At 33.7% G+C, this 25435-nt stretch overlaps 1 protein-coding gene across 2 annotated transcripts; it reads right to left on the bottom strand.

Moving 5' to 3' along the window:
• Window positions 1-829: 829 nt before the first annotated feature.
• LOC143231555 (gamma-interferon-inducible lysosomal thiol reductase-like) lies at window positions 830-24970 on the bottom strand. 2 transcript variants are annotated; one of them, XM_076466078.1, is made up of 7 exons: window positions 24761-24970; window positions 18719-18865; window positions 13238-13312; window positions 8037-8132; window positions 3377-3523; window positions 1576-1644; window positions 830-979 (listed from the first exon to the last, which is right to left on the bottom strand). In XM_076466078.1, exons 1-7 carry the CDS (start codon window positions 24827-24829, stop codon window positions 917-919), a joined length of 666 nt encoding a protein of 221 aa, XP_076322193.1. In that variant the 5' UTR covers window positions 24830-24970; the 3' UTR covers window positions 830-916. The 2 variants fall into 2 exon arrangements, with proteins under 2 accessions (XP_076322193.1, XP_076322196.1); XM_076466081.1 differs by lacking the exon at window positions 18719-18865 and having other exon boundaries at window positions 24761-24952.
• Window positions 24971-25435: the final 465 nt, after the last annotated feature.

The following is a 25435-nucleotide window of genomic DNA, read 5'->3' as shown; positions in this document are numbered from 1 at the left end:
ACAACAAACTACAAAACCTTACACTGTTACATACCATATGATCCCGACATCAGCTAAAAAAATAAACAACATTTGGGAAAAACTTATAACAAAACATAACATTCCAGTAAACACCAAATTTACGCAACAACCAGGTACAAAACAAAAGTTGATACAATATAAAAACTACACTGATAAAAATAACACCTACATTATTAATAAAATACAATGTAACAACTACCAGAACTTTCGTATCGAAGAAAAAAACAGAAAAATTGAAACTAAATTCAAAGAACACAAATAAACACCATCACACGTTTTTAAACACTGTAAATCGAATAAACACGACATAAACGAAGAAAAGACCAAAAAACTAAGTAGGGAAACAAATATAAACAAACACAAAATCAAAGAAGTCCTACTTACACAGTAACTAAAACCAAAATTAAACCAATGTAAAGGAACACCTTTATACCTATATTAATTAATAACCTAACAGCTAACTGAAACATTCCGTACAAAACCGTACTCATCTACACACTCGTCCCTAAAACACGTGCCAGAAGACTGTCAGTTGCAAACTCTCAGTTTGTTAACTTGAAGATGACATAAGAAGGTCGAAATGTTGTTTGATTAGTAAAAATGTTAAGACCCACACCAGCCGTTCTAAAATACACTTTTACTTCACGTGGGTTTCTTGTCATCATGAATGGTGTAAACCAATAACGAGGCTAGCAACTTTTGAAGTGTGTAATGATGTAAACTGATAACGAGGCTAGATAGGATAGAACTGTTTATAAAACCATAATGCACAAGTTGAATGTTAGTTTAACAAACAGTAACAAGTTACTTTTTATCAATTTAAAGCTTTTAATCCTTTTATTAAAATTTCGTTTTGTTAAACATGCATGTACAGCAGTTCCTTACAGAGAACAACTTAGATATGATTGGAAGTAAAATGTTTTCTTTTGGCCATGTTGCATACAGAAGGCTTCACTCCCTGAAAAACAGTGAAAATAAAATTACAAACTGGTTTCTAATCATGTTTGAACTAATGTGTTTTAAACATGAATAATTGGTCATAACCTCAACAGATTATTACACATAATGATGACAGATTACAAACACGCCTCCATAAAAAAACTAAAACAAATATCCTTACAAGTTCCTAACACACGAATAAATAATTAATTTTATAAACAGTGCCTTGTGTAATTCATTAGAATAACAATATGGTTACTACAATATTCATACCTTACCGCATTCTTATATTAAAGACATGTGATCTATTCACTGGACCATGAGAGGCAAAACGGACATAAATTCTCTACCAACCAAATCATTACAGTATTTGTATCTTATATTGTTTTTCATCCGTACGTGATCCAAAGGGAACATTGATTTTTAAACTGTATACATACGATCTTTGCCTATCTCTATGTCTATCTGTTAAAACTGCTTGCTCTATGCTATCACTTATGTATTGTAATTGTATGTGAAATAAAACATGTTCTTTATAGTTAATACAAGCGTTTCTAGGTACAAATCGACACGTACCACTCTTTGGTTTAATACATAAAACATAAATTTTCTTACTTTATACGCTTCACAGGTCAAGTCGAAAAGATCAGTCTCTGCTTGACCCTGAATTTTCTCAGTATGAACCTGTAGCAAACAGAAGTAGGACTTGTATATTCTGTAAGTATAGGTGTCTGTGTTTATCAACTTTTAAGATCTAGTACCACACACCAAACACATACTTTGTCACAAATCTCTACTTAACTCTTAATCTACAGGATATAGAGATAATATATTAAGGCTAGTTTACTTTGTTATGAATCTCTACTTAACTCTTAATCTACAGGATATAGAGATAAGATATTAAGACTAGTTTACTTTGTTATGAATCCTTACTTAACTCTTAATCTACAGGATATAAAGATAAGATATTAAGACTAGTTTCCTTTGTTATGAATCTCAACTTAACTCTTAATCTACAGGATATACAGATAATATATTAAGACTAGTTTCCTTTGTTATGAATCTCTACTTAACTCTTAATCTACAGGATATACAGATAATATATTAAGACTAGTTTCCTTTGTTATGAATCTCTACTTAACTCTTAATCTACAGGATATACAGATAATATATTAAGACTAGTTTACTTTGCTATGAATCCTTACTTAACTCTTAATCTACAGGATATAGAGATAATATATTAAGACTAGTTTACTTTGTTATGAATCCTTACTTAACTCTTAATCTACAGGATATAGAGATAAGATATTAAGACTAGTTTACTTTGTTATGAATCCTTACTTAACTCTTAATCTACAGGATATAGAGATAAGATATTAAGACTAGTTTACTTTGTTATGAATCCTTACTTAACTCTTAATCTACAGGATATAGAGATAAGATATTAAGACTAGTTTACTTTGTTATGAATCCTTACTTAACTCTTAATCTACAGGATATACAGATAATATATTAAGACTAAATTTTCTTTGTTATGAATCTCTACTTAACTCTTAATCTACAGGATATACAGATAATATATTAAGACTAGTTTACTTTGTTATGAATCCTTACTTAACTCTTAATCTACAGGATATAGAGATAATATATTAAGACTAGTTTACTTTGTTATGAATCCTTACGTATCTCTTAATCAACAGGATATAAAGATAAGATATTAAGACTAGTTTACTTTGTCACGAATCCCTACTTAATTCTTAGTCTACAGGATATGAAGATAAGATATTAAGACTAGTTTACTTTGTCACGAATGCCTACTTAACTCTTAATCTACAGGATATAGAGATAAGATATTAAGACTAGTTTACTTTGTTATGAATCCTTACTTAACTCTTAATCTACAGGATATAAAGATAAGATATTAAGACTAGTTTCCTTTGTTATGAATCTCTACTTCACTCTTAATCTACAGGATATACAGATAATATATTAAGACTAGTTTCCTTTGTTATGAATCTCTACTTAACTCTTAATATACAGGATATACAGATAATATATTAAGACTAGTTTCCTTTGTTATGAATCTCTACTTAACTCTTAATCTACAGGATATACAGATAATATATTAAGACTAGTTTACTTTGTTATGAATCTCTACTTAACTCTTAATCTACAGGATATAGAGATAATATATTAAGACTAGTTTACTTTGTCACGAATCCCTACTTAACTCTTAATCTACGGGATATACAGAGAAGATAGTAAGACTAGTTTGTTTTGTAAGAATTTTAAATCTATAGGATGTACAAATAAGATAGTAAAGCTAGTTTACTTTGGTGTGGATCGTTAATGAGAATGATATACCACTATATATGAAACATGTATCTAAATATAATTTCTCTCTCTCAATACTTACACCATTCAACGTTATCCATGGTGTGTATTGGTGAGGGGGATCCAAGGTGAGAGTTTTGTTTGCCATTTCATATTCCAGGCTATTTCCATGAGTACCATTAGCACAGGTAGAAATGGCTTCCCAATCTACTTGTAGAGACTTGGCACACTGAAAATAACATGGAAGTACAGTTTTTAGAAAGGGTAAAATAAGCAGTTATTTCTTAGTTTCCATATTTATCGTTATTTTGTGTCTGTCTGATGACATATTTAAATCATCACACAATATACCTTCTTATGTTATAATTTTCATGGGCGTGTATAAACACTTCTTATTTTTCAATGAGATATTAATTGCTGTGTTATTATATATGACATAGCATTCTAACAGATGAAACCTTTTCTTCAGCCTGCCACGGTTCTTCAATGAGATATCAATTGCTATGTTATTATATATTACATAGTATTCTAACAGATGAAACCTTTTCTTCAGCCTGCCACGGTTCTTCAATGAGATTTCAATTGCTGTGTTATTATATATTACATAGTATTCTAACAGATGAAACCTTTTCTTCAGCCTGCCACAGTTCTTCAATGAGATTTCAATTGCTATGTTATTATATATTACATAGTATTCTAACAGATGAAACCTTTTCTTCAGCCTGCCACGGTTCTTCAATGAGATTTCAATTGCTATGTTATTATATATTACATAGTATTCTAACAGATGAAACCTTTTCTTCAGCCTGCCACGGTTCTTCAATGAGATTTCAATTGCTGTGTTATTATATATTACATAGTATTCTAACAGATGAAACCTTTTCTTCAGCCTGCCACGGTTCTTCAATGAGATATCAATTGCTGTGTTATTATATATTATATAGTATTCTAACAGATAAAACCTTTTCTTCAGCCTGCCACGGTTCTTCAATGAGATATTAATTGCTCTGTTATTATATATTACATAGTATTCTAACAGATGAAACCTTTTCTTCAGCCTGCCACGGTTCTTCAATGAGATATTAATTGCTATGTTATTATATATTACATAGTATTCTAACAGATGAAACCTTTTCTTCAGCCTGCCACGGTTCTTCAATGAGATTTCAATTGCTGTGTTATTATATATTACATAGTATTCTAACAGATGAAACCTTTTCTTCAGCCTGCCACGGTTCTTCAATGAGATTTCAATTGCTGTGTTATTATATATTACATAGTATTCTAACAGATGAAACCTTTTCTTCAGCCTGCCACGGTTCTTCAATGAGATTTCAATTGCTGTGTTATTATATATTACATAGTATTCTAACAGATGAAACCTTTTCTTCAGCCTGCCACGGTTCTTCAATGAGATATGAATTGCTGTGTTATTATATATTACATAGTATTCTAACAGATGAAACCTTTTCTTCAGCCTGCCACGGTTCTTCAATGAGATTTCAATTGCTATGTTATTATATATTACATAGTATTCTAACAGATGAAACCTTTTCTTCAGCCTGCCACAGTTCTTCAATGAGATTTCAATTGCTGTGTTATTATATATTACATAGTATTCTAACAGATGAAACCTTTTCTTCAGCCTGCCACGGTTCTTCAATGAGATTTCAATTGCTGTGTTATTATATATTACATAGTATTCTAACAGATGAAACCTTTTCTTCAGCCTGCCACGGTTCTTCAATGAGATTTCAATTGCTGTGTTATTATATATTACATAGTATTCTAACAGATGAAACCTTTTCTTCAGCCTGCCACGGTTCTTCAATGAGATATGAATTGCTGTGTTATTATATATTACATAGTATTCTAACAGATGAAACCTTTTCTTCAGCCTGCCACGGTTCTTCAATGAGATTTCAATTGCTATGTTATTATATATTACATAGTATTCTAACAGATGAAACCTTTTCTTCAGCCTGCCACAGTTCTTCAATGAGATTTCAATTGCTGTGTTATTATATATTACATAGTATTCTAACAGATGAAACCTTTTCTTCAGCCTGCCACGGTTCTTCAATGAGATATTAATTGCTATGTTATTATATATTACATAGTATTCTAACAGATGAAACCTTTTCTTCAGCCTGCCGCAGTACTTTAATGAGATATCAATTGCTGTGTTATTATATATTACATAGTATTCTAACAGATGAAACCTTTTCTTCAGCCTGCCACGGTTCTTCAATGAGATATTAATTGCTATGTTATTATATATTACATAGTATTCTAACAGATGAAACCTTTTCTTCAGCCTGCCACGGTTCTTCAATGAGATATTAATTGCTATGTTATTATATATTACATAGTATTCTAACAGATGAAACCTTTTCTTCAGCCTGCCACGGTTCTTCAATGAGATTTCAATTGCTGTGTTATTATATATTACATAGTATTCTAACAGATGAAACCTTTTCTTCAGCCTGCCACGGTTCTTCAATGAGATATGAATTGCTGTGTTATTATATATTACATAGTATTCTAACAGATGAAACCTTTTCTTCAGCCTGCCACGGTTCTTCAATGAGATATGAATTGCTATGTTATTATATATTACATAGTATTCTAACAGATGAAACCTTTTCTTCAGCCTGCCACAGTTCTTCAATGAGATATCAATTGCTGTGTTATTATATATTACATAGTATTCTAACAAATGAAACCTTTTCTTCAGCCTGCCACGGTTCTTCAATGAGAAAACAATTGCTGTGTTATTATATATTACATAGTATTCTAACAGATGAAACCTTTTCTTCAGCCTGCCGCAGTACTTTAATGAGATATCAATTGCTGTGTTATTATATATTACATAGTATTCTAACAGATGAAACCTTTTCTTCAGCCTGCCACAGTTCTTCAATGAGATATCAATTGCTGTGTTATTATATATTACATAGTATTCTAACAGATGAAACCTTTTCTTCAGCCTGCCACGGTTCTTCAATGAGATTTCAATTGCTATGTTATTATATATTACATAGTATTCTAACAGATGAAACCTTTTCTTCAGCCTGCCACAGTTCTTCAATGAGATTTCAATTGCTGTGTTATTATATATTACATAGTATTCTAACAGATGAAACCTTTTCTTCAGCCTGCCACGGTTCTTCAATGAGATATTAATTGCTATGTTATTATATATTACATAGTATTCTAACAGATGAAACCTTTTCTTCAGCCTGCCAAGGTTCTTCAATGAGATATTAATTGCTATGTTATTATATATTACATAGTATTCTAACAGATGAAACCTTTTCTTCAGCCTGCCACGATTCTTCAATGAGATATCAATTGCTATGTTATTATATATTACATAGTATTCTAACAGATGAAACCTTTTCTTCAGCCTGCCACGGTTCTTCAATGAGATTTCAATTGCTATGTTATTATATATTACATAGTATTCTAACAGATGAAACCTTTTCTTCAGCCTGCCACAGTTCTTCAATGAGATTTCAATTGCTGTGTTATTATATATTACATAGTATTCTAACAGATGAAACCTTTTCTTCAGCCTGCCAGGGTTCTTCAATGAGATATCAATTGCTGTGTTATTATATATTATATAGTATTCTAACAGATAAAACCTTTTCTTCAGCCTGCCACGGTTCTTCAATGAGATATTAATTGCTATGTTATTATATATTACATAGTATTCTAACAGATGAAACCTTTTCTTCAGCCTGCCACGGTTCTTCAATGAGATTTCAATTGCTGTGTTATTATATATTACATAGTATTCTAACAGATGAAACCTTTTCTTCAGCCTGCCACGGTTCTTCAATGAGATATGAATTGCTGTGTTATTATATATTACATAGTATTCTAACAGATGAAACCTTTTCTTCAGCCTGCCACGGTTCTTCAATGAGATATGAATTGCTATGTTATTATATATTACATAGTATTCTAACAGATGAAACCTTTTCTTCAGCCTGCCACAGTTCTTCAATGAGATATCAATTGCTGTGTTATTATATATTACATAGTATTCTAACAAATGAAACCTTTTCTTCAGCCTGCCACGGTTCTTCAATGAGAAAACAATTGCTGTGTTATTATATATTACATAGTATTCTAACAGATGAAACCTTTTCTTCAGCCTGCCGCAGTACTTTAATGAGATATCAATTGCTGTGTTATTATATATTACATAGTATTCTAACAGATGAAACCTTTTCTTCAGCCTGCCACAGTTCTTCAATGAGATATCAATTGCTGTGTTATTATATATTACATAGTATTCTAACAGATGAAACCTTTTCTTCAGCCTGCCACAGTTCTTCAATGAGATATCAATTGCTGTGTTATTATATATTACATAGTATTCTAACAGATGAAACCTTTTCTTCAGCCTGCCACGGTTCTTCAATGAGATATCAATTGCTGTGTTATTATATATTACATAGTATTCTAACAAATGAAACCTTTTTTTCAGCCTGCCACGGTTCTCCAATGATATATCAATTGCTGTGTTATTATATATTACATAGTATTCTAACAAATGAAACCATTTCTTCAGCCTGCCACGGTTCTTCAATGAGATATCAATTGCTATGTTATTATATATTACATAGTATTCTAACAGATTAAAGCTTTTCTTCAGCCTGCCACGGTTCTTCAATGAGATATCAATTGCTATGTTATTATATATTACATAGTATTCTAACAGATGAAACCTTTGCTCCAGCCTGCCATGGTTCTTCATCAGCAGATATGCACTTGATGAAATTCAAGCTGGTTTTCATGGTAGTGATATAGAAAAGTCCACATGTCTGTAAGAAAGTAAGAAACGTTTGGAAAATTTTAACATTTCATTGTTTTTCAAACAAAATTCAGTTTTCCACCCTGGTAATAATTTTCCCCAACTGGCAACAACACTTTAATAAGTATTTCATAAAGAGACAAAACAACAGCAAACAGTAACGTTACAAAACTATTAGAAAACAGAAATACTCTATAGAACACATCCGAAAAACAATAATGTAGCATTCAAAACTATCACAAAAACAAAAATATATTAAGACTAGTACATGCTAATTTCCACATATGTTTATCAATATATTTCATGGATGTTTCAGGGCTACCAATTAACATACGTTAACATCTTTCTTATGGCCGACTTCTGCAGGTTCTCAAACATTTAACATAAACTTGTGGGATTACTTATCACATACCTTATTATAAAGTACAGGAATATTCGCAGTTTTAACTTTGTTTTTTCATATTATATTTATTCTTTTCACCTTTGTAACTATTTAGTGCACTTCCGGCATATTTCTTGATTTTGTTTTGACTGATTTACCAAAGGTAAAGTTCAGAAATGTCATCTTAAGTACAAGATTGCCATATAAAAGTTTAACATAAGACCAGAATGTACACAGCAATAGCTCACTGACCGTCAACCTCACATTCATAGCTAAATTTTGCGAAATCATGTTTGATCAACCAAAAGACAAAACATTACAGTGGAGGCAGTACCACGTGGTAACTTCTTTTGTAAGATGATTAAAATTAAGATCATTCATGAAATTATAATCAGTGATGACAAAAAAACCTACTTGTAGAGAAAACGGCTGATTTGGGTTGAAAAACTTTTTTTTTTATGTAGAGGAGCTAACAACGTTTCGACCTTCTTCGGTTATCGTCAGGGTTTAATCGTGAACCTGATGATGACCGAAGAAAGTCGAAACGTTGTCCGCTCCTCTACATAAAAATTTTCTCAACCCAAACCAGCCGTTTTAACATACATATTTTTCTCTACAAGTCGGTTTTCTCGTCATAACTGATTATAACTGACCGATAGCTGACCACATGTTTAAAGGGGGTTATGCAACTGATTGTAGGAATGTAGAGGGCGTGCTTAGACGTTTTATTATAGTTATTAATATAGGTATAAAGGTGTTCTTTTGTGTTGGTTTATTTTGGGTTTGCGTTGTTGTATAATTAAGGCTTCTTTAATTTTGCGTTTGTTTAAGTTTGTTTCTTTATTTAGTATTTGGGTGTTTTCTATGGTTATGTTGTGTATTTGATTTGCAGTGCTCGAAAACGTGTGAAGGTGACTTTTTGTGTTCTTTGAATCTGGTTTCCATTTTTCTACTTGTTTCTCCAATATACAAGTCGTGGCAGTTATCACATTGTATTTCATAAATAATGTTGGTGTGGTGTTTGTCACTGTATTCTTTACATAGTATAGACCTTAGTTTTGTGCCTGGTTTTCGAATAAATTTGGTATTAACTGGAATGCCATATTTTGTTACTAGTTTTTGCCAAAGGTTGGTCATTTTTCTGCTGATGTCGGGAATATATGGTATGCAGCAGTATATGGTTTCGTGATCTTTTAATTTGTGGGATATATTTACTTTTGTTGGTTGATTTTGCTTTTTGTCCAGGTGTGTGTGAAAAATGTTTTATATGGTTTGTGGAGGAAACTTATTGATGCTGATGAAGTATTGTTTTATTTTGTCTAATTCTTCGTTAATTTTATCTGGTGAGCATAGTTTTATGGCTATGTTTATTTGGTTTCTTAGTATGTTGAGTTTTTGTTTAGTTTCATGTGCTGACTTCCAAGAAATGTATAGCCCAGTATGGGTGATTTTTCGGTGGATTCCTGTTTTAAATTGTGTGTCGATTCATGTAATTTCGAGGTTAAAAAATGATATTTGATTGCTTTCTTCCTGTTCACATGTGAAGTTAATGTTGAGATGTATAGCGTTAATGTGATTGAAAAAATTAAGTGTGTGTTCTGCACACTTCATAAATCCCACAACCGTGTCATCTACATATCTGTACCAGTATAGTGGTGGATGTAATGCTGTGTTAATTACTTGTGTTTCAACTTGTGTCATAAAAAATATTGGCTAGAACTGGTGATACTGGGTTTCCCATGCTTAGCCATTTGTTTGTATATAGTTGTGGTTGTTGAACATGAAGTTTGTCTTCATTGGGGTGAATTCTATGAGGGTTGCTAATTGGTTGCTAGGAATGTCTATTGATGAGTTAGGGTCTCGGACATAGAGTTGTAAGGGTATCTTGCAGGCGGTTGGGAATTCTGTAAAGAGGGATATAACATCGAAACTGACTATTAAGGCTTTATGATTAAGTTGATTAAGATTAGACTTGAAATTAAAAGAGTCTTTGATGAACGAGCTTGCTGATGTTACATATTTAGAGAATGCCCATGCTATGTATTTACTAAGATACTAAGAAACCAATTAAACACAGCCATAAAACTATGCTCGCCAGATAAAATTAACGATGAATTAGACAAAATAAAACAATACTTCATCAACATCAATAATTTTTTAATCGTGAACCTGACGATGACTGAAGAAAGTTGAAACGTTGTTCGCTCCTCTATATAAAAATTGTCTCAATCCAAACCAGCCGTTTTACATATACAAGGTGTCCCAAAATAACGTTTACACTCTTTGACTGTGTATAGCTAATAAACCGTTTCTTTTGTTTCAGATTTGACTTGTGTCCAAGGATAGCGGATAATCAGCTTACAATCGAGCACAAAATATTAATTCTCAAAACTCTTTGGAAAGTCGAAAACAAAGCTGAAGTGCCAAGACGTTTTATTAGAAAGTTCCACATGGATGCGCCATCTCGTCGTAGCATTTCATGCAGCATCGCCAAGTTTGATGAACACGGAACTCTCCACCATATGACAAAGGGTCGCTCCGGTCGAACAAGATCATCAACAAGCCCAACAAGAGAGCAAGAGGTCATTGATAATGCTCTGACTTCTCCAAGAAAACCAGTGCGCCAACTGTCTCGTGAAACAGGTATCCCTAAATCCAGCGTTCATCGCATTTTGAAGCGTTCCCAATTCAAAGGTTTCATCTCATCGCTTGTTCACTCTCTGAATGAAGATGACCCTGATCGAAGGGTTGAGTTTTGTGAATGGTATCTTGCTAGATGTGCAGGCGATGATGAATTTCCACTCAAAATTGTTTGGAGTGACGAAGCAACATTTAAGCTGAATGGCTCAATAAATCGACACAACTGCACCTACTGGGCAACAGAAAATCCACATGTTACAGAGAAACATCATTTGGATTTGCCTGGAGTGACTGTGTGGTGTGGTCTGTCCACTATGGGACTCATCGGACCATTCTTTTTCCAAGGCACCGTAACAGGATTGAATTATCTCAACATGCTACAAGCGTTTGTCATGCCACGCATCCAAGAACAATTTGGAGAAGAAGAGTGTTTCTTCCAGCAGGATGGTGCTCCTCCCCACTTCCATCGCGACGTGAGAGCTTATCTGGATGCATCTATGCCAGACAGATGGATTGGACGAAGTGGAAGTGTAAAATTTCCTGCTAGATCACCAGATTTGACACCCATGGATTTCTTTTTGTGGTGGTTTCTGAAAGACAAAGTTTACAGCACAAAAAGGGCAACAATTGACGAATTGAGAGTTGCAATTGAAGAACAATGTGCTTTAATACCAGATGAGATGGTGTTTGATGTGTGTACTTCCATTTCTTCCCGTTATGAGATGTGTCTGGAGCAGAACGGATTTCAGTTTAAACACCTGAAGTGAAGCGAGCAAATTGTGACATTTTACAATCTCAACGAAGGAGAGTTTTCCTTGGAAAGAATTTTATTTGTTATTTTTTCTCTTGATTTCAGTATTAAATCTTTAAATAAATCCTTTGGCTATCATATGTATCTTGTTTCATTATTAAAATCAATAAACAAGGCGAGTTATAATGATCCAAAGAGTGTAAACGTTATTTTGGGACACCCTGTATATTGGTGAGTTACCTCTTTCTTTCTTTGTGAACCTGACGATGACCGAAGAAGGTCAAACGTTGCTCGATATTCTATATAAAAAATTTCTCAACCCAAACCAGCCCTTTTTACATATATATTCATGACAATAATTCGTGGCGTATTCGTAAAATTCATATTGGTAAAAATATATTATATTAACAAATTTTAATACAAGTATATAGAAAAGCCAGTGCGTTTTCTTATCACCATGTTCAAACAATGGTCTCTGTGTTATATCGCTCAACACAAAATGTAACACATAAAATGGTGTTATTCTTAAGTTTGTTCAACGCAAACTAAAATTTAAAACATTTCTACACACATAAGTAAACTACGATATATACCTCCAGATTTAACTGGATTAATGAACTGCTAGAACATCGATTGCTCCTGACGAAACTGTAATAGCGAAATATTAATGTTAAATTCTGGAGAAACAGGTCTTCATTTTATTTGCGTTTATAGTAATATTATTGTTAGTCTGTGTACTGAAATGTATAAACAACAAAACTGGTAAAAAATATTTGTTGATTTCTTAATCTAGAGTCTCCAACTCCTGAGGTTATTAGTAATTATGTAATTAACTACCTATCACACCTAATCTATCTTCTGTGGCTATTATAAGTTTATATAGGGATGACAAATGAAACCTAACCCAGCCCCTGTGGTTGTTATTAGTTGTGTAAGAAACAACCTGTTAGCATATGTAGTTATTATTACTTATATAGACAGTGTTCATACTTAGCCAAGCTTCTGTGGTTATTGTAAGTTATACGTACAATTAAATCCAACGAGGTTATTGGTGCCCCAGTGGGAGAGCAATAGGTCTTCGGGTTTAAAGTGCTAAAATCAAGGGTTCGATTACCCTCTGTAGACACAGCAGATAGCCTGATGTGTTTTTGTTATATCGACAATTTCTACTAAATCTAATAAAGTTACTGTGGTTATTGTAATTATACGTACAATTCTGGTAAACGCGAAGCTAACACTAAATTTTAATAATGACTTTCAGGTTTTCCTAATTTCTGAAGTTGCCTTTATGTTTTCGGCTAAAGCCCAAATGAGGTCACGAAGTGTGAATCGTATTTCTTACCTGGATAATATTTGAATAACATTCCTTAGGTCCATGCTGGCACGTGAATTTCCATTTGTCTCCATCTTTAGTAACCTAAAAAAATACATTTATCCTGAAAAATTGTTTTATAAAACTAATCAAATATTTTAAAAGAATAAGAAAACAAAGATGAAAATAAAACGATTGGTTTGGTTTGTTTCATATTTCGTGCAAAGCTATACGAGGGATATCTGCGATAGTCGTCCCTAATTTAACAGTGTAAGATAAGAGGGAAGGCAGCTAGTCATCACCACCCACCGCTAACTCTTGGGCTACTCTTTTTTACCAACGAACAGTGGGATTAACCGTATCTTTATAACGCCCCACGGCTGAAAGGGCGAGCATGTTTGATGTGAGGAGTCTCGGACAGTAATTCATCTGATGAAGTCGAGAAGTGTGGTAGTTGAAGTTTAACACTACAACAAGAATTACTTAGTTTTAATTTGTCGTCGTCAAAGTGTTCAATCTTTATTATTTTATTTACACCTGCCTTCAATTGATTGATATGTTAGAAAAAAAATCATTTGTTACTAGTTGGACAAGAATACGACTCAATGTTGTATTGGACAAAGCATATGCCTCGATTATAGTTGACTATGTTGTTAGAGTATGGTAAATTACTCAAACAATTATCGTAAATTATGTTTTAAAGTTAGATGTTTGTATTATTGTTTTACCAGAGGGACATTTGACGTCCTTGAAAGTTTAGTAAATTCTTTCAGTATTAAAATGCGTTATAAAGGTTCGAGCATATTAGGCTTAATTATTGGGTTATTCAGTTTGTTCGTGTCATATAGTTAGTTAGTTTATTTATCACTATGGTTAGTATCAAGTCGTTGATTGGTTTAGTTACCAGTATGGTTAATGACAATTAGTTGGTTGGTTCAGTTAAGAGTATGGTTAGTGTCTAAAGGTTAGTTGGCTCAGTTTTGAAACACAATGGTACCTCGGTTTTCGAACGACTCCCTTCTCGAACAATTCGGTTTTCGAACATATCGTTCAATTGTCGAACATGAAGTCGGTTCCCGAACCAAGCTGTCCGAACCCCCGAAATAACCCGACTGATGACCCGAACGACCCTTCGACCATTTTGGCCCACGCCAAGCTTGCCCAAAACATTTTACCCTCACCTGTCGCTCAATCCACACCCCTGCTAAAATCTGCTGTGAACGTTCACGTTTTTATTTTTATTTTTCTTTGTTGTTTTTCTAAATATTCTGATTAAATAAGCCACCATGGGGTCAAAGAAGAATAATGAAAGCAGCAAACCAAAAAGAAAAGTTGTTAGAGCCACAATAGAGGTGAAAAAGATCTCATAGCGAAGTATGAGAGTGGTCTTCGCGTGTCTGACCTTGCTACACAGTTTGGTATGGCGAAATCGACAGTCTGCACTATATTGAAAAATAAAGATGTCATCAAAGGAGCTGATGTTGCAAAAGGAGTGACAGTGCTTACGAAACAAAGATCACAAAGAATGGAAGAGGCAGAAAAACTGTTGTTGATTTGGGTAAATGAAAAACAGTTAGCTGGTGATAGCATTTCTGAGGTCATCATTTGTGAGAAAGCAAAGAAGTTACATGCTGACTTCCTGAAAAACACCCCAGGAACGAGTACTGATACAAGTGATGCCTTTAAGGCTAGTAGGGGGTGATTTGAAAAATTTAGAAATTGAAGTGGCAAACTTAGTGTAGTGAGACATGGGGAGGGTGCCAGTTCTAACAAAGACGCTGCTGATAAATTTGTTAGTGAATATAAAGGTGAAATTTCAACAAATTTAAAAATTGCTTTAGAAACTGTACTTTGGTTAAGTATAATCCCTGTGTGGTTGCCATATTTTTTAAACACGTTAGTTTTGAGTAAAAAATGAAACAAATTATGCGGGTCCTCGAACTCAGGTTTCTCTCGGTCGTTCGGCTGTTTCAGTGACATTTTACAACTATGACGTAATAGTTGCCAAACACGCTTCCTTGTGCGCCGACCATTTTGTTCCTTTCAGTGCTGGTATTTTATGTAAATCTATCGGTGCTTTTTTCGAATTACATACTTTGTGAGACTATTTTTTGTCTTGATATTACTACTTTATGTTTGTTTTATGATAACATGGTTTACTGCATCGCTTATGGTTGTAAAAACGGTTCGGCATTGAGCAAAAGATTTTTTTGTTTCTGTGCAAGGAAAAGGAACCGGCAAAGTGGCGACAGTGTGTGCGGATGGTCAATAGGAAGAACTAGACTCTTTCACACCATGCAAAGCTTTGTCAAGATCACTTTGAACACTCATGTTTTGTGTCGGATCCAACTGTTTTGGATTTAGTGGGTTTCAAGCCAGGCAGGTTGAGACTGAAAAAAACATCGGCAGTAGACAGGATCGTCCCCACCATCTTTTCTCTTGTAGAGCTGAGGACCGATCTCAGACTGCAGCATACAGGTTCCACCTCTCTGCAGCCATCCCTTGCCATCACGAAAAGAACAAACTTAAAGTCATGTGTGCAGTATAAAGCGAAAAACAATAACTAGTATAATATAATAATTTAATAAGTACAAGTTTTTGAAGAATGTAACTAGACACACATTTCACATTCATGAGCGTGTTTTGCATTTGTGGCACCTCAAAGTCAGTGAAACCTTGATTTCCTAGTCTAGACAGTGGACAAATCTATCCCAAATAGAGTATATTCCAAGTTTAAAAGCTGGTAGATCATTCTGTAGATGTTTTTGTATCATTTTTAAATATGGAAAAATTTGAAGAATTCCATTTTTCAAATTTAACATTTCAAGATAAATTAACTATTGAGACTGCTACATCTAGTTTAATTTTATAGACAGAATTATGACAATTTTGTGGAAGGGCCGAGTATTAGTTACCATAGGCGGCAAAGTATAAATAAATAAAACCCACTCTGTGATACCAATAATTTATAAACACCAGACAGGTTTCGAGATGCTCAAAATTGCACGTGAAATAATACAGACCATATTTGCTGTCATGAGTTAGGCTTACCATTCTTCCACTGGAGGTATGACCGACTCGCAACCGGCCTGGGCACTATCAGTATCACTCACAATTCCGCTACTCTAACTCGTGGAACTGTCCTCATCACTAGAACTTGTCAGATCTGTATCAAAAGTAACTGTTCTAGGTTCGTTCAGAGTAGGTTCGAATTGATATGGCACTACTCAACACTGTTCAGAACACAAAGTCAAAACAGATTCCGCCTCTGTTTCTCCGTATGCACTGGCCATGTTTATTTACATTCAACGCGCTGGCATTGGCGGTTTGTTTGGCAACTATTACGTCACAATACTTTTCCTAGCGGCAAACGTAAAAACTAAAACTTTCGGATTGCCTCTCTTAAAGGGCTCTTTCCGCACCAAGTTCTATGTTTCATTTATTAGCGCATATTTTTATAACAAATGTGAACCTGCAAAATTAATCAGTATTAGTAGTTCTTTTGACTGTAAAGTTTTCTTTTTCTTTAAAATTCACCTTTAAGGGCTATGTAGAAGCTGAGAGTTTTATTCCCCAACAAGTGATGAGACAGGCCTCTTTTGGAAGAAAATGTTAAAGAGGACCTATATCACCAAGGAGGAGAAGTCACTGCTGGGACACAAGCTAATGAAGGACAGGCTAACTCTATTGTTATGTGGTAATGCAAGTGGGGACTTAAAACTTGAGCCTTTGCTTGTGTACCATTCTGAGAACTCAAAAGGTTTTTAAGAAAAATAATGTTCTGAAAAGTAAACTAAATGCCATGTGGAGGGCTAATAGTAAAGCATGGGTAACCAGGCAATTTTTTTATGGAGTGGGTCCATGAAGTGTTTGCCCCAAGTGTAAAGAATTACCTCACGGAAAAACAGTTGCCACTCAAGGCCCTTCTTGTGATGGACAATGCACCTGCTCACCCACCAGGCGTGGAGGACGGGTTGGTGGAGGAGTACAGTTTCATTACAGTGAAGCTCTTGCCCTTAACACGACTCCTCTCATTCAGCCCATGGACCAGCAGGTCATATCGAACTTTAAGAAACTATACACCAAAGCACTGTTTCAAAGGTGCTTTAAAGTGTCCTCTGACACAGAGTTAACCCTCAGAGAGTTCTGGAAAAATCACTTTAATATCCTACATTGCTTGAGGATCATAGACAAAGCCTGGAGGAAAGTGTCTTTGAGGACCATGACCTGGAAGAAATTGTGGCCAGACTCAGTGGCAGATAGAGACTTTAAAGGTTTTGAGGCTGAGCCTGTTGTCGAGAGTATTGTCTCACTAGGCAAGTGTATGGGATTGAATGTGAGTGGTGATGATGTGGAGAAGTTGGTGGGAGACCACAAGACTGAGCTCACCATGGAAGAACTCCAAGACCTTCAGATGGAGCAGCAACAGAAGGCAACTGAAGAAGTGTCCTCAGATGAGGAGGAGGGAAGGGAGGATGTTCCCGGCTCACTAATCAAGGAAATGTGTGGAAAATGGGGAAAGTTACAAAGTTTTGTGGAAACATTTCATCCTGACAAAGCTGTAGCAAACCGCAGCATGAATCTTTTCAATGACAATGCCATGCCTTACTTCAGAAACATTTTAAAATGCAGGCAGAAACAAACCTCATTAAACAAGTTTTTAGTGAGAAATAGGTCCAGTGAGTCTCAAGAAGGTTGTAGCGGTGCAAAGAGACAAAAAAGAGAAAGAACCCCAGAAGGAGAGTTACCTGACGTTTTTATGTGAGGTGACTCCCCTTCCAAACAATAATAACCCTCCTACTCTCCACGTTTCTCACCACCTTTCACTTACACCATCAGTTCTCCTCAGGACAGGCAAAGTGCAGTTAAGTTTTCATTTATTGTTTTTATTATATTTATAGTTTTTATGATTGACTTTATACAGGTATAAATAAGCAATATTTTTACTTAAAATGCTTCATAATGCGTAATTTTTGGAGGTCTGTTACGGATTAATTTAATTTACAGTATTTCTTATGGGAAAAATTGATTCGGTTTTCGAACAGCCTTCTGGAACAGATTAAGTTCGAGAACCGAGGTACCACTGTAGTGACATTGTGTTTTGATGAAGAAATAAGAAACGTGCTCCACGATTCGTTTGAAAAGAATCAGTAAGTGAAATTGGTCCGTAAGTATTCCACTATGAGTTTAGGCCTGTCAGCGAACATAAGTTAGCTTATAAAACTTGCAATTGGACAAATATATCGTTTTCTCTTTCATTAAGATTTCACCTTACTTTTCTACTAACTAATTTTAAACAAAATCAATAACAACATAATTAAATATTGTTAATTACAGTAAATGAGTACTTCATTTGACTGTTGATTATGTTCTTCGATTATAACCTAAAATGACTCAAAAGTATAACTTTTTTTCTGAATTTTAAATAATATAACACAGTATATTTCTTGAGATGTTGGTAGACAATAATAAAACACAAAATATCATAGAATTCTCGGTATTTGAACATACCTTAGCATTTCCAAATGGAACAAGCGTCAGATTCAAAATGACCGACAACTCAGAATAAGTTGGCCACAATTGTTTTACGATAAATTGCCGACAGTCAGGACATAACGACTCATAATACAGGCCTAAGTGAACTGGAGGAGCATCGACCTAAATTAACACATCACCAGAAATTACGAACTAAAACAAAATTTTTTATTATAAAATTGAAATCAACTACATGTTTCAGTTAATTGAGAAATAACGACAGCATGTATATTATTCTATAGTAATTAATGTTTTTGTTTGTTTGTTTTGGAATTTCGCACAAAGCTACTCGAGGGCTATCTGTGCTAGCCGTCCCTAATTTTGCAGTGTAAGACTAGAGGGAAGGCAGCTAGTCATCACCACCCACCGCCAACTCTTGGGCTACTCTTTTACCAACGAATAGTGGAATTGACCGTCACATTATAACGCCCCCACGGCTGGGAGAGCGAGCATGTTTGGCGCGACTCGGGCGCGAACCCGCAACCCTCAGATTACGAAGCGCACGCCCTAGGCCATGCCAGGCCTATAATTAATGTTAATATAATTCATTGATTTTCTTAACTGTTAAGCATATTTCACAGATGACAATTGTTTTTACAGGTATTCTGTACATTATTTAGATACTTATATTAACTGGTATTCTGTATGTGATCGAGCTATTTTTATAAGTTTATGCATATTATTATATAGATATATAAAATTTTGTTTTCATAATATATTCGTATATTGTTCAAAAAGTTAATTTTTGTGTTGAAAGTATAATACGATTAATAGTTTATTAATAGGTTAAACACTTTACAAAGTTTTCAGTTGGTTGTAAAAGTTACAATAGCAGCATAAAAATCTTTGGAACTGCGTTTCTGACGCACTTCAACAAACCTTTCAAACAAAACTAAACTGTTACGTATAGTTGTAAGATTAAAAACAACATCGGTTTAGCCCGGTTGTTCAAACCAATTGAATAAGCAGGAGAAGGAAGACACATCAAAATGTTTTCCATAATTTTAGCATTACGACAAAATAAACGATCGTCAAAATACAATAATAACATCACTACAGCGTCGCTGGAAATGACATCTTCCTCTAAGAAAAAATCATGAAGTCTAGCACAGGTGGTTTAAATAGCAAGTTAAGGTTAGGCTTAGTAGATAAAAATAAAGAATAAACATTAAAAGAAAAGGAAAATAATTAAAGTCTTAGGACCCAAATAACACAACACAACCAACACACCTATATAGCGAAGAACATGATAGCAGGCTGTAGTGAAGAAAGCCAGCCCGAAAGAAATGGTAAATGAACGACCTAAACCAATAAATACAGACAGATAACAAATATCAACCTAGATATTGAAACACATGAATCAACAGAGGCGCCAGTTTACTTTCAGCAAACACAAACAAAACACTAACACACAACCACAATAAAAGAAAAACGGGAAACACAAATAATCACTTAACACTATTATAGAAAGTAATCCCAGGTACGTTTAAACAAACTATACAAACCAACTCCATAAACTACTGCTATCAAACGCATAGCTAATAGTAGCGTTCTAATCAAAAAGGACCGATATAACTTACCAATGTAGTTTTCTGTAACAAAGGCCTTCCATCTAAGATGCATTACACAACTTTTAGCTATGGCTAAACCGAACACCAAATATTCGTAATTAAAGGTATACATCATAAGATGGAAACAGAACGAACTTTCCCAAACACCATTTTGTACACAAGGTCGAACGACTCGCTTGAAGCAAGGTACAAAAACAAACCAACATGATTAATAGCACATGAAATACAAAACAAGGGATATTTTTAGTAAAATATCTAAAATTTCTCCATATCCATAGCATAATATCTAAAAACACACCATATCCATAGCATAATATCTACGGAACACAAAATATTCACAGTATAATATCTTAAAACACAGAAACTACGGAACACAGAATATTCACAGTATAATATCTTAAAACACAGGATATCTACAGTATAATGGTATCATTCTCTGGTATCAGAAATTCCAGGTAGAAGAAACGCCAGCCGTTGTCGTATGACGTGTGTTTCTTCTTGCCAAAGATAGAAACATACTGAGGCAGTCTGTAATTCTCTTCCACGATGTGTGGGTTGTGCCTGAATACAAACAAACTCAAATTGTTGTAAATAAAATCACAAATTACAAAAAAAAATTGAAACAAGATACAAAATGTAGTGTAATAACCAAACGTACACAACACATATAGACCAACTACTAAGACACCAATAAGTTATATTCATTAGTAGTGTGCACACAAGCATACACTAAACAAATATCATACTCAAATAAACAACACAAAATAAACAAACACATCAACAATGCAAGAAATCACAAAACGAAAATTTCACATAACAATTTAACGAATGTCGTTGTTTTTTTTTTGCTTTTGAATTTAGCGCAAAGCTACACGAGGGCTATCTGCGCTAGCCGTCTGTAATTTAGCAGTGTAAGGGGAGGCAGCTAGTCATCATCATCCACCGCCAACTGTTGGGATACTCTTTTACCAGCGAATAGTGGAATTGACTGTCACATTATAACGTCCCCGTGGCTGAAAGGGCAGGCAAATTTGGTGCAACGGGGATTCGAACCCGTGACCCTCAGATTATGAGTCGAATGCCTTAACCTACCTCGCCATGCCAGACCATTTAAACAAATGAAAACATGAAATATAACCGAATCAAAATACAAAACTCACCCGTAAATGTATTCACAAGCACATATCATAACCTGATAATAGAACTATATTATATTTTATCAGTGAATATGAAAACTCTCAGAATCAACATTAATACGTTACATTACTTTTCACAGTAATCGACACTTCACAACTATTATCTCCCAGAATCTTGTGGGTTTTTTCCTCGCTCAAAAACACACAATAAACCAGGCCACCTGTATCTTCTAGGTCAGGATTTCAGAAGTGTATTTACAGGATATTTACGTTGAATACAACCTCAGTAGAAATGGTTGATTTGTCAATGAACTGTTTGTAAAACAAATTAAGACAAGTGGTAAAAATCAGTGATGTCGAGAAACCCACTTGTTGAGAAATTTATATGCAAAAAATTTATATGGTAAAAAAGTAACAAATGCTACAAATGTTAAATTTATGGACATGACGATGAAGGGGTGAGAAAGCGTAGTTATTGTAAAGTGTTGAATCCTGATATCGTAATGTGATTAGTCTAGAATTTGATTGGAAATGAATAAACCAAAATGTAGAAGGTAAAGGCTTAGAATAGAACCTAACCGTCTCAGATGTCACAAAACATGACCAAAACACCAGCAATATTCAGTTACAATGTAAAACAATGATTTATAAACATAATAAAGTAATATTTCATGCTGAAACACATAATCATCTCATTGATTGACTGATTATTATTACATAGGCATAACATGTCTCCTTATACAACGTAGTTCATAGTAAAGGTTATGTTAGAAAGGTAAAACATCTGACAATTTACTTATGGATTAAACAGCTTGACAGGTATGTAGTTGATAGCAAAGATTATGTTACTAAAGTAACACATCTGACAATTTATGTATGGATTAAACATCTCAACAAGTATTTAGTTTATAGTAAAAGTTATGTCAGTAATTTAAAACATCTGACAGTTCACGTAAGAATTAAACATATTGACAGCTATGTAGTTGATAGTAAAGGATACGTCAGTAACGTAAAATATCTCACAGTTTACGAACGGATTAAACATCTTGACAGGTATGTAGTTGATGGTAAAGGATACGTCAGTAATGTAAAACATCTCACAGTTTACGAACGGATTAAACATCTTGACAGGTATGTAGTTGATAGTAAAGGATACGTCAGTAATGTAAAACATCTCACAGTTTACGAATGGATTAAACATCTTGACAGGTATGTAGTTGATAGTAAAGGATACGTCAGTAATGTAAAACATCTCACAGTTTACGAACGGATTAAACATCTTGACAGGTATGTAGTTGATATTAAAGGATACGTCAGTAATGTAAAACATCTCACAGTTTACGAACGTATTAAACATCTTGACAGGTATGTAGTTGATAGTAAAGGATACGTCAGTAATGTAAAACATCTCACAGTTTACGAACGGATTAAACATCTTGACAGGTATGTAGTTGATAGTAAAGGATACGTCAGTAAAGTAAAACTTCAGACAATTTACGTAAGGATTAAACATCTTGACAGGTATGTAGTTGATAGTAAAGGATACGTCAGTAATGTAAAATATCTCACAGTTTACGAACGGATTAAACATCTTGACAGGTATGTAGTTGATAGTAAAGGATACGTCAGTAAAGTAAAACTTCAGACAATTTACGTAAGGATTAAACATCATAACAAGTATTAAGTTGATAGTAAGGGTCATGTTATTTTTGCAAAACATCTGATAGTTTACGTATGGATTAAAATATTAATAAGTATTTAGTTGACAGTAAAGGTTATGTTAGTAATTTAAAACATCTCAAGTATATGTAACGATTAAACATAACAATAAATATTTAGTTGATAGTGAAGGTTATGTTATTATTGTAAATCATCTCAAGTTTACGTAAATATTAAACATCTTAACAAGTGTTAAGTTTATAGTAAAGGTTATGTTAGTAATGTAAAACATCTAACAGTTTACGTAAAGATTAAACATCTTAACAAGTGTTAAGTTTATAGTAAAGGTTATGTTAGTAATGTAAAACATCTAACAGTTTACGTAAAGATTAAACATCTTAACAAGTGTTAAGTTTATAGTAAAGGTTATGTTAGTAATGTCAAACATCTGACAGTTCACGTATAGATTAAACATGTTAACAAGTATGTAGTTGAAAAATATATATGATAAAGTATAAGTATGTAGATGTAGTATAGAAGTATGTAGTATAAGTTTAAGTATGTAGTATAGAAGTATGTAGCATAAGTTTAAGTATGTAGTATAGAAGTATGTAGTATAGAAATATGTAGTATAGAAGTATGTAGTATAGAAATATGTAGTATAGAAATATGTAGTATAGAAATATGTAGTATAGAAGTATGTAGTATAGAAATATGTAGTATAGAAATATGTAGTATAGAAGTATGTAGTATAGAAATATATAGTATAGAAGTATGTAGTATAGAAATATGTAGTATAGAAGTATGTAGTTGATAGTAAAGTTTATGCTGGTAATTGTAAACATCTGTCAGTTTAAGTATGGATTAAACATCTTAACAAGTATCTAGTTGATAGTAAAGGTTATGTTATTAATGCAAAACATCTGATAGTTTACGTATGGGTTAAACATATTGACAGGTATTTAGCTGGTAGTAAATTTTATGCTGTTAATATAAAACATGTCAAGTTTACTTAAGGATTAAACATCTTAATAAATATTTAGTTGATGGTAAAGGTTATGTAAAATATCTGATAGTTTACATATGAATAACGCGTATTAAGAAGTATTTAGTTGATATTAAAGGTCATGATAGTGATGTTAAACATCTGATAGTTTACGTATGGATTAAATATCTTAACAGGTATTCAGTTGATAGTAATGGTTGTATTATTAAACTTTTTGGATGTGTCATTCGGTTTGAGAGAATAGTGGTAGTTTGATCATAATTATATAACCTACCGTAATGTTGTGACATGTTTTTGTACATACGTGTAACTTGAGAAATGTATGTAATTATATATGAAACACAAGTGTTTTCCAGAAGAGTTCTGAATTGCAGATTTTGCTTGAAATCCGTATAAAAGTACAAAATAACTACAAGAGATTTAGTTGTGAGTTCGTTAAAGAGCCACAGTTAATTCTTTCGCACCTATAGTGTATGTGGTTCTGGTTACTGGCTGTCATCTCTGGTTAGTACTTCAAAATGAGTTAGTTTTAGTCAATTGTCATAAAACAAATAAGAAATTGCTTGTGCCAGACACATGTTGTTCTTTTGCTGTTTAATAAAACTATAAATATCAGATCAGTTAAACGTATTCCAAACAAAATTACCTTTTCAGTCTCTGCATGGACAGACCCACAAAGCATCACTAAAAATACTGAATAAAACCTATTTACCATCTTTCCAGTGCAGTTACCAAACTAGAAAATTCACTTAAATATATTTCGCTGACCTTATTGACTTCACAGTTGTTGTTCTATCACGTACATGAAAATTCACATCCAGTGATAGGTTTGTCCTTGAGTCAACCTCGTGATTTCCTGAACTAGTGTAGTTCTGCTGAATAAAAACGAGAAATCACACATACATTTAGTGTTGAAAAGACATGAACAAGGACTGTAACTGTAGCTTCGTTTTATGGTCTTAATACTAATTTGTTGTGTATCGGCACACAATATGCCATCTGAGCTCCGTCCAAGTCAAAGAATTGAACCCCAGGTTTTAGGAAATTGTAATAGGTCTCCTCACTAGGAAAGATTACGGCGAAGTTCGAAGTTTATTAGAAGATGAAATGTTTAATGACAAAGTTTATGTGTCGAATTTCTTGCGAAAGAAGAACTTTTCCGCTAATTGTGCCTAACATAAGTGAAATAACACCTTTGAAACCAGTCTTATTGATATGAGGCCTAACCGATTAGTTATTTTAAAATCAAACTGTAATTCCCCCGTCGCACCAAACATGATCGTCCTTTCAGCCGTGGGGGCGTTATTATGTGAGGGTCAAT

Source organism: Tachypleus tridentatus, chromosome 1, assembly GCF_004210375.1.
Source record: "Tachypleus tridentatus isolate NWPU-2018 chromosome 1, ASM421037v1, whole genome shotgun sequence".
Classification (NCBI taxonomy): domain Eukaryota; kingdom Metazoa; phylum Arthropoda; class Merostomata; order Xiphosura; family Limulidae; genus Tachypleus; species Tachypleus tridentatus.
This window is presented reverse-complemented; position numbering and strand designations above follow the sequence as displayed.